The 17,220-nt window shown below is 45.9% G+C and overlaps 1 protein-coding gene across 2 annotated transcripts; it reads left to right on the forward strand.

The window, feature by feature from the left end:
- The first annotated feature begins 9,068 nt into the window (after positions 1-9,068).
- Positions 9,069-16,594, forward strand: LOC121589518 (L-threonine ammonia-lyase). Of its 2 annotated transcripts, none has more exons than XM_041908494.1 (9): positions 9,069-9,166; positions 11,235-11,518; positions 11,631-11,798; positions 12,156-12,272; positions 12,419-12,655; positions 12,842-13,134; positions 13,276-13,368; positions 13,626-13,755; positions 16,267-16,594. In XM_041908494.1, the coding sequence occupies exons 2-9, from the start codon at positions 11,249-11,251 to the stop codon at positions 16,381-16,383; spliced, it is 1,425 nt and encodes a 474-aa protein (XP_041764428.1). In that variant the 5' UTR covers positions 9,069-9,166; positions 11,235-11,248; the 3' UTR covers positions 16,384-16,594. The 2 variants fall into 2 exon arrangements, with proteins under 2 accessions (XP_041764428.1, XP_041764427.1); XM_041908493.1 differs by lacking the exon at positions 9,069-9,166 and adding an exon at positions 9,584-9,692.
- The last annotated feature ends 626 nt before the right edge of the window (positions 16,595-17,220 follow it).

Raw genomic sequence — 17,220 nt, forward strand, 5'->3', positions numbered from 1 at the left:
AAAGGTGCTTCCCGTGTTTCGCTCTGAATCTCGGAACTCGGTAAAGTTCAACCGCTTCGTGTGCGTTTGGGGCTGCTTGAAGCCGTAGCCGCTTATTTACATCATGATATTTTTCGCCACACATTCAAATCGTGCGGTGAGCGTCTCGATAGGCTTCTCGTGTGTGGGAAGCATGTCACAGGAAGCATTTTGGTGTGGTTACTTCATTCCCTTTTGAAGCGTGTGCCATTCAATTTTATGAATGGTATGATTTAATTTTCTCCCAGTTTTCGTCGGAAATTTGTCAAAAACAGGACTTTTGTTGAGCTTCAAGTTCACATTTATTCAAATTTTAACACATATTTATCCAACAAAAAAAGGTAGTTCAACTGAAGAAGTAATTACCATATATTTGCATTTTCTCATTATATTTCCAGGAATATGAAAATTGTTTCCTAGAAATGTTTCACATTTTATAGGATATTATTCAAAGTGTAAATTTAAAATGTTATATTTTGTCACGATTTTTCAAAACTTATACGACTAAAAAGTCGAAAAAGAAATTAATTTGTCATTCTTTATAGGTTATATCGATGATTTCAAACACTCTGGTCAATTTAATTTTTGCAACTGGTCTTATTCTGTCCTGATCCTATTTTTCCAGCATTCTGTATTCACATGCAACTGTGTTTTACAATTTATCGTCCACAGTTCATTTATCATTTATTTGAATTCAATAAATTAAAAATAATCCTTCATGACAAGATTAATACTACCCTGACTGTCATGGTATGTATTAAACTCAATTGATCAGCTATAAAATGAAAAGCTCCTTGTTCGCTTATAGCTACGATGTGTTGTAAAACATTATTCCTGCAAGCGCTTCAGTATGCAGCGCATTATCGGTTCCGTCAACTATGGCACGAGTTATGTACCGGGCGTCCAAATGCACGTCTTACAATGCAAAAATGGAAGTTTATGCGGTGAAAGAACGCAAACACGCAAACACACCCTGAGAGAATGCAACCAGCCACCCCCCTCCCCCGCAAAGGGAAGTAAAAACATGGCACTGGGCCGAATAGATTCTTACCCGATCGTCGTTGTCATCGCTCGCATAAGTCACATGTGCAGCGTGCATCACCACCCAGCGTGCCCTCCGCGGTCTGGCCCCGAGGTGAACCGGCTCGATGTTTGTCAAAGGATCGAATGGATTGCTTTAGCTCAGTCGCCGAAAATGATGCCCGAACGACTCTCTCCATCCACCGCTTCTTTCATCCCTGCTCACAACCTCGGTTTGGAATTGTTTTCCCGCATTCCCAGCGGGCGTTACCCCGGACATTCTTGCTCCAAAACGTTAAAAGCATCGGCAAAGTTCCGTGACCGTGTGTGTGTATGTGGCAACTTCGCTACGAGAGCATGGGACTTTTATGCTGCGAACGTGCCACCCGGAAGAGTTGCTATGGGAAGGTATACCCTCACATGCCCATGCGAGTGAGTGAGTGAGTTTGCTAGCAATACCATGCCATGTTACCCTGCCGAAAGGAGCGCGGGAAGAGTGCATCGAGGGCAGAGCTATGATGTCCAAAGCACGCTAGGGAAATGCACCGAATTGAGTTAGCAAACATACTCGAATATCGAATGTCTTCGGTTGTCGAAGGTCACCGTGGCCAGAGGTGGAGAGGGAGGGAACGAGCAGCACTAGTCCGTAGTTTCGAGGCTAGTAGCAGTAAATTTAACATGTTGAGCATGAAGGAAGGGCCGTGCTGTTGGGTAGGTATTTTCTTACCCTCCATAGCCACCGGCTCAAAGTGCATCCTGCATCCTCGCACAAGTGCACTAAGCTCGAGGAGAGCTTTTAGCATCAACGTATCAGCGCGGCGACTGGCCAAACGTTGTTAGCGGTTTGGTTGTTTAAGTTGAGAAAAGTTTTCCATTGGAATTAGACAGTCATCGGACACGTTTGCGAGCGCAAGTGTTTCGTTCAGTAGTTGAAATTCAGTTCTACTGCCGCTGGTTCGTGTTGGGTTGAAACTTTTTCCCTGATTAGTTTGCCGTTTTCCCGCTTACTGTGGGCGTACCTGTAGTCGTTGTAACGTTGCTGCTATTCCCTTTCAAACCGTTCGTTTCCCTCGCTCAGGCAAATCCAATTTTCACCACAATTCGGGGAAAAAAGTATTTTCTTTTATTTGCCGTTGTACCAACCCGTCCGGAGGTCGGATCGCGTTGCTGGGATGTCGCACTGCTCGATAAGCGATAAGGTCAAATGACAGTCAAAACCATTCAATAACTGGTTCGGAAAGAAATATGATTAAACCTACCGCCCGACTGTGCGAGGCTGGTAAGCCGCCGGTTATGGATAGCTCCGGCCACTCAGCCGGCAAGCGCCCAGAGTTCTCCAGAGGAAGCGCTCTCGAATGAACTGACCCGCTCATCCATGGCAAGCACTCTCGCTCCCGTTCGTTCGTTCAGGCAGTCGGGCGAGCTATTCGGCGTTCAAATGGCAGAGAAAAGCTGTAGAGAAAAACTGCGTTCGAAAGCAAAAAGAAACAAAAAGTGTAAAAAAAACGTGAGAAAAACGGGAAATGGCCTTAAGGGGTGGTAAAAAGGCAAATAAAAAAAAGTACAAAAAATGAAATTCACCCTGATCCACAAGTAAGATGGTTGCATGGCCTGCCGACCGAGCACAGCAGGACGCGCGTGTATGGTCCAACGAAGAGCCTAATAACATCATCATATCGTATCGGATGTGTTGCGAGACAGACGTGAAGATGATTGTGTTAGCATAAAAACATGGAGCGTAATGAAATGTATAGCCGCGAGACATCCACCGCGTGCCAGAGCCGTCGAGTGTGGTAGATGATTACCCAAAAAAATGTTGGGGTAAACGTGGACTATCACAAGAGCTTTGGACACCTTGGTTTAATTTTAAGGCAATTGAAGTGCTTTCGAACAATGAACAGACTGGTACTACTACTAATTTATTTAAATGAAAACTGTAACACTGCATATTGCGTATTACGCGCTGTTACTGTCTCCATAAAGCTTCGTGCTTAGTGCAATTTCCTGAAAAATGAAATGTATTGCCCCTACAATCACTTCTCGGAAGTACCACCTATCTTTCCAGCACATTGAAGCCAACTCCATAAAAAAAATCCCATCGCTCACAGAAACGATTGGTAATTGAGCAATTTAAGATCCAATTCCATTCTCGCTTTCCATCAATCGTTTTCATCCAGAGTGATTTTCACCTTTTCGGTAGCTGAAATGCTGATGTAATGGTACAAATCGAAAGCTACCATCACGCAGCGCATGATAGGAAACGGTTTTTACACCATCGAGATCTTTCATACGGTTACGGTGCACGAACGAAGCTGAAGCAGGACTGGCAGCTTCATCATTTCTTTCCCATTTTCCTGCACTTCTCTCGCCATTCAGCGGAAGCAATTGGTCGACAAGATTGTTTGCACATTAAATGATGCCTTTTCAACCTGTGGTGGCGGCCGTTGTCGCTATTGTCACAAATTTTTAATCCAGCGCTGCGGCCGGTCTTATCACAAATATAAATGGAAAATCGTTCGTACAAACCACCGCGCAGCCACCGAGCTTTATGTCGAACAAGAAAGAAAAAAAAACACCAACTGCGGATCTGGGCGTGGTATGGTGCAGAAGAAGAAGTAGAAGAAGAAGAAGCTGAAGAAGAACAACAACACGTTTTATTGAGTTGTTCAGGGAATCGTAATAGAAATCGTGATTTAAAAGACAGCTCTGACCAGCCACAATTGAAGGCCAACGGTATTGTTTGGTAAAATTGCGATGGAGGCTCACAAAACACAAACGGAAGCAATTTGACTGATTTGAAATGTTCCGTTCAGTGTACTCTGACAGATGGAGTTGGTTGACAGATTGTTAATTAAGTTTTTAATGTACACAACACTGTAATGTGGAAAACACAAAATGAATGTTACAGAAATAAGTAGCGACCAGGCTGAGTTTATTGGTGAACCTCGTTAATTTTCAATCATTGACCTTCAGGTACAAGTAGAAAAATAAAATAGCTGTTTCAATGTTCCACTTGTGAAGCTAATACCGTTATGAATCGTAAAACGCAAATAAATTACCTTCGCTATGACAAATTAAAAGTAATGACGCCGTTTATGCTCATGCTGTTAACTGTTTTCTTATCTATTCCGATCGATTGTTTGAATGTGAAATGATTGCAACAATTCCATTAATTTACGGCCTCCTAGAGTAATCCTTAATAGGCTTGACTATCGGTGGTAAATTGTTTCGTGCTTATCAGGATAATTCGTGTGCTGTACAGAATAAAGTGAAAAAAAAAACAATGCAATTTAATTCAAACAAACTTATTTGATGCATTTAAAAGAATGATTGAAACTATCATTTTTAACTCAGGTCAAACTTGTTGTTTTTATATCGGTCGATGTTTTTGCTTTGATATTCTATAATTCATTGTGTTAGTACAATGTAATTGCATCTTTTGTTTTTCACGATGAAAATGGTACTGCTTTTGTAATTTCCATAACATGTATGCGTTTTTATCGAGCACAGCAAATGAAAGGCTCTATTCGGTTGTTTAAAACATTTAAAGTGCTCATGGGCAATGATGTATTGATATGATCGGCCCGTTGTTTTATAATGACCTCTCATTAACCTTGTGTGATGATTAGAATCACGGTTTTATGAAAGCATTTCTATCGGCCATCGATGTCGTCGGTCCACTCAGCGGGCCTTCTGGGCGGCACAGCGGTCGCAGCAAAGAAGTGACCTTATTCGATCATGTTTGAAATGGTTGTTTGTTGTGCGATTGTTATCGCTTCACAAAATATTCTCGCTCAACGCGCGTAAGAGGCAGGCCCCGAGCGCCATCTCATCTTCAATTCCATGCCCACAACAACTTGCTAGCGCATCGCAGCCTGCATACCGCTTGCTACAGCATTAATGATGAGGCTGAGCAAATATTTTGCCTTCAATTATCATTGATTAAAGCTTCACTGTTGATTCTTGTATGAAATGATTGGCCCAAGAAGGGAGCTCGTTCGATTATTGTAGATGTGTTATGAGGTTTTTGTTGCTGTTGTGGTGGTGGTTGTTGTTATTTTGTACGAGTGCTTCTCCCGTTCGCCCGTAAGCGAACGCATGAACCGTGATGCAGGAAGCAAACATGATCAATCCGCACACTGGCAACGCACACGGTGTTTACGTAGAGCAGTTTTTTTGCTGCTCGTTCCCTAGATGCTAGCACAAAACCGTTGGCAAAATGTGCAGAGCTGCAACAATGGCCCGCACCTGTCGTACCGGGCAGTTTCCAAATTTTCTTTCCAGAAAGTATATGTGTACGAGTGTGTGCCGGAGTGTGGTTGCGGCACTACCCACTTATGAGAGTGGTTATGCTGTTATATCACTGTGTGCGTTTGTGTGCGTATGTTTGTGACAAAAATTATGAAAAAGCCTTTTAGGCACGATCGGTTGGCACTGCCGGTTGGCGTTTCGGTTGGAGCGAACGCACTCTCAGCAAGATACGACCCGTCGCATCCTTCGCCCACGGAAGGCATGCAGAACGACCGAAGCATTATGAGGGTGAAAAACTAATCTGCCCGTTTTTTTTTCTTTTACGCAAAGCACCCATCATACGGCGAGCTAGAACGTAACAGGAATCGTTTTGATTTCTAGCCGCTAGGATCGGTCGCTCAAGCTGTGCAGAGAGAGAAAGAACGAGCGTGAACCGTGGAGAAACGGAAACGGTAAAATAGCATCAAAGATAGTGCCTCCGACACAAACTGCTGGTCAGTGAAGTGTAGTGAGGCCGGCAGACCGGCGGGCGTAGGTGATATGCTGGTGATGATAGTCGAGCACACCAACGGCAAGAGTGGCGCATCAGAGTGCTCGTGACCTCGCAGCGGTGATGTTGCTTCCTTGGCTTGGGAATGGGAAAAAAAGAGGCGAGTCTTTTACCGAACAAGAACAAGCTCCAATGTCAGCTACCGGAGATCGCATCCTCAGACAGTGCAGAGGCCAGAGACAATGCACGAAAGCTAACGTCGCAGCCAGCTCGTCGGTCCCTTCCGTTGGCCTTCACTGGTGGAAATTTTAGGCATCCCGTTGCCCGTAGTGCAAATTATCCTGCAAGCCTTGGATCGATACCCAAAGCGGGACACTTTCTTCTATACTGTTCTACACAGCACGTCCTAGCCGTTTCTCTCCCGCACAAACCATGAAGCACTGTCAGCTCTTCTTCCCACGTAGGATCTTTTGTGTGTGTGGACTTCGTAGCGAAGAATATCAATAGAGGTATCGCCTGTAGGACGTGTAGCTGGCGTGCCGGCGTATCGCTGTACGATACGATGCTTGCCGTCTCGGTAGTTTTCCGGGGAGTTTTGTTTGCTGTGAACCGACACAGCTGCGCGATTAAAAACGATGATAAAATGCACAATTATTAGATGAAATTATCCGATTCGCCTTGGCCTTGGCCCCTTGGCGTGCGGGGTACGATCGACGTCCGTGGACGGCAAAGTTAGCCTATATTGAACGCGTAAGAACAAAAAAGCAACTGTGGTAGCTGTAGAAGCAGCAAAAGGAAAAAAAAAAATCTCAAGCACAAATATTAGCACAAACTAACACCGGTGGACATTTTGTGACGATGGTTTGTTATCTGGACGATGGAAGATTTATCCAACCCCGAGGGAAGTCGATTTGGTGCCACCAAAATCAGACAGACACGACGAAGCTGGAGGGAATAAGAGTATAGGTTTATTGTGTAGTTTTGTTCCCGGCATTTGTTTCAATACAATTCACAATGGTTGAGCAATGGGAAGCGATTCCAGCATGCCCGACAGCGACAGTAGTTCTCACGTTATACTCTCCGGAGGTACTACAATGTATTTAATCTTCGGTTTGGCGGTGAGCACGATCGGTTTCATCACACGGGGACAACACTTCTGGAAGGTGGACGTATCGATCTGAGTCGGTTCGGCAGTTATCTCATTTGTATTTGCGAAGGGCTTTACGATAAAGAGACACAAATAAATGCGTTTTGTTAGTAAAAAACCGCAGTATCACGAGCATTTAAAACTTACAGCCTCATCGCCCATCGAGAGGGAGATAAACAACAACAACAAAAGCACGAACGAGGTTAATCCTTTGCCACTCATGCTGATACGGTGAGTTGGACCAGAAAACTATACCCTCTGTTCGGATCTCGAAGGGCTTTTTATAGAAATTGCCAACATCTCGTGCAAAGAGCGGGTCGATCACTTACAGCCCGATGCGTCGGTTGATTAGGTGAGGTTTGCAGCTACGATGCATCCCCCACATAGTCGCTTATCGCGGGACGCGTGCGTATGTTTACTATCGCAAAACTTCAACAACACTTCCAACGGCAGCTTCATACTCACGCCGAAGAAACGTTGCTGGCAGCAGTTTATGAAAACTTCACAACAGACAGCACGGACAGACAGACAGCGAGCGCCACATCGGACGGACTTCATTGCATCGCTCAGTCTGCTCAGATAAGGCTGTCGTAAGATGTGTAACTTTGAGTGAGCTGAAGTGAAAAGCGGAGCAAAGAATAAGCAGCTGCCCGTTATTTACCAGTAGCGAATGAATAATGCTTGTGATGTTTGTTTACTTCTTCGCCGTGATGCCGGTGGAGGGAGAAAGCTTGGGATGGAAATAAATTTGAAACCGGCAAAGAGCATAAAACGCACCGAACGCGTCCACAACCGTTTTGCTTTTAAGACACACACACACACACACACACACCGCGGGCAGCAGACGGGACGAGATTTGAATGCGAAGCGATGCGACTATTTATTTTGTGCCGGTTCAGAGTTCAGTGCAGGCAAGTAGCAGCAGTAGCATATTTTATGTCTGTTCTTTCTTTAGCTCCTTTGCTCCCCATCGCATCGCGAGATTGTTGACGCAAACTACCTTCCGTTTGCCGACTGCTTTATTGCGTTAGCAGCGCCAGTGCAGCGTGTGAGCGCGAGGCCAAAGTATTTCGCCCGGTTTGCCGGCTGGAATAAAACAAAAGGAATAAAATTACATTCATGAGCTTAAGTAAAACATAGATCAGCTGCTGCGTTTCGTTTGAAGAGGAATGCATAATTTAGCCCCACTTCTCGGTGGCTCACACTCACAATGGCTTAAGTTGGAATGCCCTCCCCCTCCACCCAGCGTTCGGTTGGTAACTGGCTTAATTTAAGGCTAATCCATACTTAGTTGAAATGCGCGGAAAGACGCTAAGACGCCTTGAAGACACATACGAAACCGAGAGAACAAATGTGTGTGTGTGTGTAGATCGTTGCCAACAGACAGCGGAATTGGAGATGTTAGATAAAAAATTCACACCTAAATGCAAAGTGGCTGTTAGCGGCGAGCGGCAAACTGAGCGGCTGCTGCGAAATGGTTGGTTTGTCGTAAAAGAAAACGATGGTAAATAATGAATAGCAATACTGAAGCTGGCACTGTTAGTGAGATTATTGTGGTGGAAGTTTGTGTTTATCTTTTTCTCTCCCTCTTTCGCTGTACGAAATTGATGATCAATTGAGGAAATTGTTTACGAGACGTAAGTAACAACTCTGCTTCCTGCTTGTACCGTTCAAGCAGGTTCTGGTGATTTTGGAAACTCAGGACTGTTTCTGTGTAGTCCCTTGCTCCTCTCAAAACAAAACAAAAATAAAAGCTCACTTACGATAAGCACTAAAATGTGAGTGATGATGAGTAATAGGCGGAAGCATCACTGGGCCACCGATCGATCACCCGCTGCATCACCTTCACGGGCCGTTACCGGTAGACCGAGGCGATAAGCGATCGAGCATCGCAAACCTTTGCCCACAGCTTCCCGATAGTGAAGCTGTCCCGCAATCAAAGTTCACCGTAACCGGTCGGTGTGGCGAGAAAGGCAGTAAACGAGCGATAACCGAGAATTGGGCTAGACACGCTACTGCAGCTGGAACCAGATGCACCCAGCACGTCGGGGGCCGCCCATTATCGCACTTTCTTTTGTGCCGTGTTTGGGCGAGCGAGAGGGCGAGAAAAAATGTATTGAATTTTGACGCCCTTTAAGCCTCGACTGTCCATCACGGGACCATCCATCGACGGGCTCAGTTGTGACGGGAATGTGCTAGTGGGCAGCGGTAGTGTCGATAACGTTGCACAGGCGGGCAAGGTAACGGGTTCGCTACGGTTAACGACGCGTCTTGGGAGCACAAATAAACACAAACAAATGGTGACGCTAGTAGCAGTATTCGAAATGAAGCTTGCAATCGCCTCTATTGTGAATGATGTGTCAACTTTTTGGAACTTTTAGTCACGCGATGCTAGACTTGGCACACAACAGCCACCTACCGAACGAGCCGGGGATAGCAACGAAAACGGCGCAAAATGGTAGCTTATTTTGGCGCTCTTTTCGCATAGGAATGATAATCGAAGTGTGGTCCGATGTGGTTCTGCGGCGGCGAGGGAAGAATAATTGGATCGCTTCCCCGCCCGGAGCGGGTTACGTCAATGAGTGATGCTATCGACGAGTGGTGCGCGCGGCTGATGCTGACGAGTGGTGTAACGCATTTGCCAGATGCGGGGTATAAAACCCACCCGGTACGGGGGCGAAGCGAACGAATTGTGTGCGAGTCCTTGCTGTAAGAGGGTGGTGTGTGCCAATTTCGTCGTCGAGAAGACCGACAACAACCAAAAGGGTGCGTTCGAAGTGTTGTTTGGAGAGCGATTTTCAAGAGTGATGATTGGAGAGCCCTACAGCTAAAGCTCTCGTGCATGCGGAATGCGTGGATTTGAAGTTTCGACAAAAACAAAATTGTACACATTCCCTAAAAAAAGAGCAACAAAAAACAGAAAGTTATGTTGCAATTGTACTTGATACGTAGTGCAGTTTTGGTTTTTTTTATAGTTTTTTTTGTACTCCAGCAGTTTAATACTTATTCTGCTCTTCAGTTTCCCTCGATTGCTCAAACCGTTCGTCGGTCGATAAATGTTGCACAAGGCTGCACACAAGTCTCCGGTGCCGGCGTTAGTTGTGTGCCGTTCAATAAACTACCGAATACCGAATTGATCGAGAAATCAGTGGCTAATAGAGTGCCGTGGAATGGAGTGCCATTGCCAAGTCTTTGGATGTACGGCGATATACCCACCAGAAAGTCGTGTGGACGTGTATTGAAATTCGTGTTTGCATTTCCCAAATATTTGCACGTGATTTTGCATCGCATATCCACTCGCTGTGATTCTCCACCCTGTACAAGCGTGTGTATGTGTGTGTGTGTGCTTGAATTTGTGTTTGTGTTGCGGATTGAAGTGGAAATTTAGACGAATAAACTCGGCTAGTTTGTGCGCGGTGTTAAATATTCGGGCCAAAAGCAATAGTTTTGCATCAAATTGCAAATTAATAATGAGCTAGGGTAGTAAAGCGCAACGCGAGACAAAGTGAATGATATTTATCTATGCAAAAGCATAACGCAGGACCGTTGTTTGGCATCCTTTAAAGGGGCTTCCATTATTTGTTACCCAGCAGTGTGTTAAATTCTGCAAATGATGATGTTAACACTATCACTGGAATTGATTCGAGTTGGTCGAAACGCGATTGAGTTATAATGGCGTAGGTTGGATAACAAAGAAGCCCAACGATTCTCATTACGGCCATGACTGAAAGTACCAAACTCATCAACATATTCCCGGCGAGCTTTCGGGAACTCATAGGGGACCTATTTTATACTTTTCACCTCCACAAATCAACCTGTCTCTCTCGCGCTCTCTTTCGCTCTGTCTTTCTCACTGAACAAATACACATTCCTGGCTCGGATGGTGCACGGGATTGGGAACGGTTACAAAGTGTGCTTTATGGAAATTAGGAATATTAATATTTCACCTGCTGGGACACGGTGAGCGGTTACGCAACGCTACGGAACCAACCATTCTGTTGTCCGTTTCGTCCGTGTAATGTATGTATGTTGTTTTTTATCTTGCTCCACGTTACATCGTCCCCAGGGAGAACCGGTCTACGTCACTTCACTTTGCAGCCGTGCACTTGCTGGGCAAACGTTTACGTCTCGATTAATTTTTTATGACACCACCCGTCATCACTGGTCCCGTGTTGCCCACGAGCCACCACCATTAAGGGATGCTGGTTGCGCAAACAGTCGTCGTTCTTTGGTTCAAGGGAGAGAACTGTTTTTTGTTGTTGTTGTAGTTGTTTAATTGTTGTTACCTTGATTTAAATGTCACCGTAGATTAATCTCCCACGATGCAAGTGTCATCCGTAACGACGCAAATGGCTTCCGCGAAGCTGACAGCTCGCCCGTCGGCGGCAGAGCGGCCGACAACAACAGCAGGCCAGAACGGGCACGAGGCCGGGGTGAACGGTGCTCCCGCCGGCTCGCCAACAGTCGCAACGACCGAGCCGGAAATCGTCGATCCGTTTTGCAATGCGGACAATCCGCAGATAATCACCTTCCAGGACGTAACGTCCGCGGCGTTCAAAATCAGAAAAGGTGTCGAGCTGACGCCGTGCGTGGTACGTACAGTCTGAGGATGGGTTTGGTCGCGCGGTGTGGGCACTTTTTTCCGTAGATTTTTCACGCCTTGTTTCCCTCCCGCCTGTGCTTCTTGACTCTTGATGTTTGCAGAAATCACACTTCTCCGACCTGATCGACATGGACATCTACCTGAAGAAGGAATTTCTGCAGTTTACTGGCAGCTTCAAGGAGCGTGGAGCGCGCTACGCGTTGCTAATGCTGTCGGACGAGCAGAAAAAAACGGGCGTCATCTCGGCCTCCCTCGGGAATCATGCGCAGGTGAGTTTGCTGGTAGATCCGTTGTCCCTGCATGGCGTGGTGTTGGCCCCGTTTCGTCAGTATTTGAAGGCGAGCGGGGAAAAAAATAGAAAACCATTTCCAAAAGCGCCACCACAGTAAGAGTGCTCACGAGCTAATGTCCCCTGGGTGGGCAAACAAGCCATCGCTGGCCTTGGTTGGCTGATTCTGGCAGCGATTTAGCTTAGCGCACCCGGTTCCGTTTGAAAGTTATTCACCGCTGTATCGCGTGTGTCGTGTTTTTGGTTTCATTGTTTTCCCGTGTTCCCGCATCCCGCGTTGTTGCTCATCCGGAAATTGAAAAAACAAAAATCACAACCCACGGCATATGACTGGCAGGGTCTGTCCTATCACGGCTGGAAGCTTGGCATCCCGGTGACGGTCGTGATGCCGCTGAAGGCTTCGCTGATGAAAATCCAGAAATGCCGTAACTATCACGCTAATGTCGTCGTACAGGTATGTCCCTTGCATCCCCGACGGCGGGTTAACATTGTTTTGACTGCTGACTATGCCGGCTGCCTGCCTGCTGGCGTGTGCTTTCTAACCCGGTACTTTCATATCATTTTCACGCATCAAAACACGCTGGCTGGCTGGCTGGACAGGGAGCGGACATGAGCGAGGCTAAAAGGATTGCACTGAAAATGGCACACGACCGGGGACTCACGTACATTAACGGGTACGACCATCCGCACATCATGTCCGGCCAGGGCACGATCGGGCTGGAGATCGTGGAGCAGGTCAGCGACATCGATGCCGTCGTAGTGCCGGTCGGTGGCGGCGGACTGATTGCCGGTGTTGCAACTGCCATCAAAAATCTCAGCCCAAATACCAAAATCATCGTAAGTTCCGATCGCTTTCGCGCGATAGTTGGAATGCGCGTAAATACCGTACCCCGGCCATGGTCCGGGTTCGAAGCAATTCCAGCTATTGCCTAATGAAACACGGTGTGCAGAATAATTCACCCCATTTCCGGTTGTGTTGCCATATGTGTGTGTGTGCGCGCGCGCGCGTACGCTTTCTCGCAGGGTGTCGAGTCGGAGAAGTGTCCCAGCTTTACGCGAGCGCTCGAGAACAAGAGCCCAGTGTTTGTCGCGAACCAGGAAACGCTGGCGGACGGGTTGGCAGTGCCGCAGGTAGGGTACAACGCGTACGCCACGACCGTGCCGCTGCTGGACAAAATGATCGTCGTGAAGGAGGAGTGGATTGCGCTGGCGATTCTGCGACTGGTCGAGCTGGAAAAGTGCGTGGTGGAGGGAGCGGGTGCCGCCGGCCTGGCAGCCATTTTGGCCGGCCATCTGGATGAATTCATTGGAAAACGGTAAGCCGAAACCACCGATGGGATGATCCGAAGTGGGTTGTGGAGCATAAAAAAACAAAAAACACACACACCAACGCTCCGTTCTGCAACCTCCGGCCATTCACGACCCGTTTTCTCGATCTCGCTTCTCGTTTCCGGTAGAGTGGTGCTGCTAATTTGCGGAGGCAATATCGATACGACCATGTTCGGCAAATGTCTCGAGCGTGGCATGGCTGCCGAGGGCCGTTTGCAGAGGTAACGTTAACTTCTGGAGTCCCTGGGACTCTGGCGAGGTTCTGCTGCTGCTTGTGCCAGTGACATAACATCCGCCTGATGCCTGATGGCAATTACCTGTGCTCTCTCACTCTCTCTCACACACATACACACATTCTCTCTTGTTTTCTGGCTTCCGTATCTCGGTGTTTGCATTGTAATGACCTACGCCGGCTCTCGGAACGGTGGGATCCGGACTCGTACTCGCGGTCGTTTCGGGGGGGCACAACACAACGCAGATTCACCGTCACCGTCAGCGATGGACCGGGCGGTGTAGCTAAGCTGTGCAATCTGCTCGCCAGCCTGGGCGTTTCCATCAAGGACATAATGCACGAACGTGCCTTCATTCGTGATATTCACCATGTAGAGGTAAGTGAAAGCAGCTTGTGTTTGCCGTTTTGTGTGCTGTGTGTTGTTGTTCTGGGTTTTAGGGTGTGGTTCATAGCATAAAGAACCGTTGTTTCATAGGATACGCTAGTATTGCGGTCTTTCTAGGTATTTTTAAACACCAACATTTGCGCGGGATACGCTGTACCACGAAAACAAACGACCGATATTGCAGAAAACCGTTTGGCAAACTTGCCCCCCCCCCTCCCCACAAAACAACGCACCACGATGGGCAGAGTTTGCGTTGATAGACCTGCCAAAAACAAAAGAAAGGAGGCAAAAACACATCTGACGATGGTGGTAATGACCGGGAACATGGGGACGCTCGTTATGATTTAATTTACGGTCAATGGCCATACGTGGTCAGGCGTGACGACGGTCTGACCCGCAGACGGCTCAGCCTGGTGGGCACGGGTTTTTGGAGCGGCCGGAACCGTTTGTGCTGGTTTTCGCGGTCAACCAAGGCCGGCAGTACTTCGGGCGCGTCTAATATTTACCTTTCGACACAGGGTACGCTTCATTAGCGTGGAAAAGGTTTGGCGAGGCCGGTCCGGATGATTGGATTTCGTGTTTTCTCTGATGTCGCTGTGGTCGGTTTTTGATTGCGTTGATTAGCGCACACTTCAGTTGCGATGAGTTTGCTTTTACCGTCTGGTGGCAGCTTCTGTTTGTTGTATTGGGTGGGTGGGTGTATTTTTGGCTGTCCGTAGTGGGGTGTGTGGCATTGTAGTAAACGTTGATTGAATGTGTATCATTTGTGAGGTATGTTTTTCTTATTAAGCACCAATGAAACCCACCAGCTTTCGAGCTAGTGAGTCGAGTGGACATATAGAATTCTGATAATTAATATTGCAATGAGTACACCGAGAGCTTGTAGCATAGGCTGTGGTTTATTGATTTATAATGTGTAAATGTTAACATATCCATGATGGAATTGTTGTATGCATGTAGGGCACACACTAACAAGATGTTTATTACATACATATAAGCAACACTCAGAAAAATGTTATATATACCGAGAAAGATGTTGCATTACAGGGTTTCCCACCTTTTATTGGTTGGCTCGCATAAATTGGGTGGGTTCCCATATTTTTTTGGTGCATTCCCACGATTTGTTGGCCGTTTCCCAGAATTTTTTGGTCCAATTGTTTTGATATCCAATCGGAAAATACCAATAAATTGCGGAAACGAACCAAAAATCAATGGGATACGATAAATAAAACGTGAGACGGCCCCAAAAATTCATGTAAACTGACCAACAAATCGTGGGAAACTCTGCAATGCAGTTATTCGTTAGGTTTATTTAAGCTTTGAATAAAACTAATTTCAAAACTGCAAATTATTTAGAATAATAAATATACAGGCGTCCCTCGAGCTACGACGATTCGCAGATACGACGATTTGATTTTGACGGTTTAACACTCTGGGTGCTGGTATTTTGGATTAGCTTTTTGCGGAGAACACAGTACAAGATAAGAAAGCGATGAGAGCGTTTCATAGGCTTACGATCGTTCACTCTCATTCCGCTCCTCACGTACGATGTCGGTTTTGCAATATGCGCTCTCTCTTTCTTTTCACTGCAGTACGCTTTGCTGAGAGTTGCTGAGAGACAATTCACACAGAAAGAGAGTGAACAAAGCTATGATTCTATCCGATCTTAAATATCTATACCGTGTAATCGGCTTTTAGAGTAAAATTGATACTTTAACGGACATTGTATTAAATAAAATACACGATATCATAGATTTTGACTCTCAAACTTCGGTTATTAACTTTATATGGACAGATTTTCGACACACGACTATTTCGTCTTACGCCTTGCTTTGGGACATTTTTTCGGTTCCAAACACAACCGTATCACGGGGGTCACCTGTAATGACAAACTATATTTTTTAACAAATGTTCATATACTTCTACTGATTCTTGAAAGCAGATGTTTAAAAACATTGAAAAAAGTTTCATTAAGTAAAGAATGGTACAGATATATGTATAAGTGCATTAAAGTCCTCAGACTTCCAGATCAAAGTACATTAAGCTATTATTCCTGTAGTTAATAATTTAAAATTTTACTAAAAGTATAATTGTGTTAATGTCAGAACAAGCGAAGATACCTGCCACATTGATTTTCGAACAGACTTTGTTGATGATTGCAACTGTTTTAAACAAATAAGTTTTATTTTGCTCAAAAAGGCAATGTCAGGCATGTCAGCAATTCTGCTCTGCAGATCAACTTGTAATCTATTTCAGTATTGGACGTGATTCAATTACATTTCTGTTAAAATGTATTATATTGCTCAGAATATTTTTTGCAAATCCATAGCGAGATTATGCGGCTTTGTGTATTAATAAGCTATTAGAAGCTTGTCTAGAAAAAAAATCAGACAAAATTAAGCTTTACGTGGATTTTACCGACAAACTTTTTATTTTTAAATTGTTGATGTTCTTTTTGGAATGAATTGCTGAATTTTAATTCTTTTTTTTTATTATTTCCAGGTGAAAGTGATTTGTGAAACACGTGACTGGGAACATTCAAAAGAAATGCGCAGGGTGCTACAGGAAACGTATAGCAAAGTTCACTTCTATGACATGCCAATGGCGATCACCGAATAGAAATGGAGCGGTTCACCGTTGTCATCGTTCCGCATTCCATTCCAGACGATAAGCTGCAAATTTTCCCTCTCGACGAGCGCGACTTCCGGTAGTATCCTGGTATCCTTCATCATTTCCATCGCGCTGCATGTGAACCTTACACTTGTGTGTTTTTGCACACTGTTTCCGATAGTTTCAATAAATTGACCCTGCCTTATACCGGCAAAATTGACAGCGTGTGGCACCGGTCACAATGGTAACGTGCGTTTTATTTCTTTTCGCTATTGCCCGCTGCACTTGCCACATGCGCCACCTACACGTGTATCATTGAACTTTTTGCCGAACGTCGGATCGATGCAGTGGAGCAGGTCGCGAAGCGGTTTTATTTATGGTAATGAAAACGCAGTACGTGCATCGACCCAGCCCATGTGCAGCATAGCGCACAGCGAGTGTTCGCAGCGACGATGGGCGTGAGTATGGTATGCACGAATGGTTGTACCTCGAAAGTGGGAGCCTGCGAACCGTGCCCTGGAATGGTTGCCAACCCACCGCACCCGCTACATGTGACCGAGAACTCAACCAGGGATTTGATTGCGAATCAACGAGCTCATACACGGTGCAACCATAAATTTTAAAATGCTTCCCTTTTCGCGTACCCGACCACGGGCTCTAACCGGTTTAGAAGGCATTACCCATCACGCTCATTTTCTGCTGCTCCCTTTTTCTACCTGCGTGTAACGGTCGCGCATTGCAATCAACACGAGCATCGAACGATTTGAAATAGTTGCTTCCTCGGTGCGGTACGAATGTTAACTCTAGCTTCGCAAATATGTGTGTGTGTGTGTGTGTGTGTGTGTG

The sequence above is a fragment of the Anopheles merus genome, chromosome 2R (assembly GCF_017562075.2).
Source record: "Anopheles merus strain MAF chromosome 2R, AmerM5.1, whole genome shotgun sequence".
Taxonomy (NCBI): Eukaryota; Metazoa; Arthropoda; class Insecta; order Diptera; family Culicidae; genus Anopheles; species Anopheles merus.

Excerpts from the sequence above, each read along its gene's own strand:
- LOC121589518 (XM_041908494.1), top strand. The coding sequence starts at position 11,249 with ATGCAAGTGTCATCCGTAACGACGCAAATGGCTTCCGCGAAGCTGACA. Across the intron at positions 11,519-11,630 it reads TCGAGCTGACGCCGTGCGTG|AAATCACACTTCTCCGACCT; the intron begins GTACGTACAGTC and ends TGATGTTTGCAG. Across the intron at positions 12,273-12,418 it reads ACGCTAATGTCGTCGTACAG|GGAGCGGACATGAGCGAGGC; the intron begins GTATGTCCCTTG and ends CTGGCTGGACAG.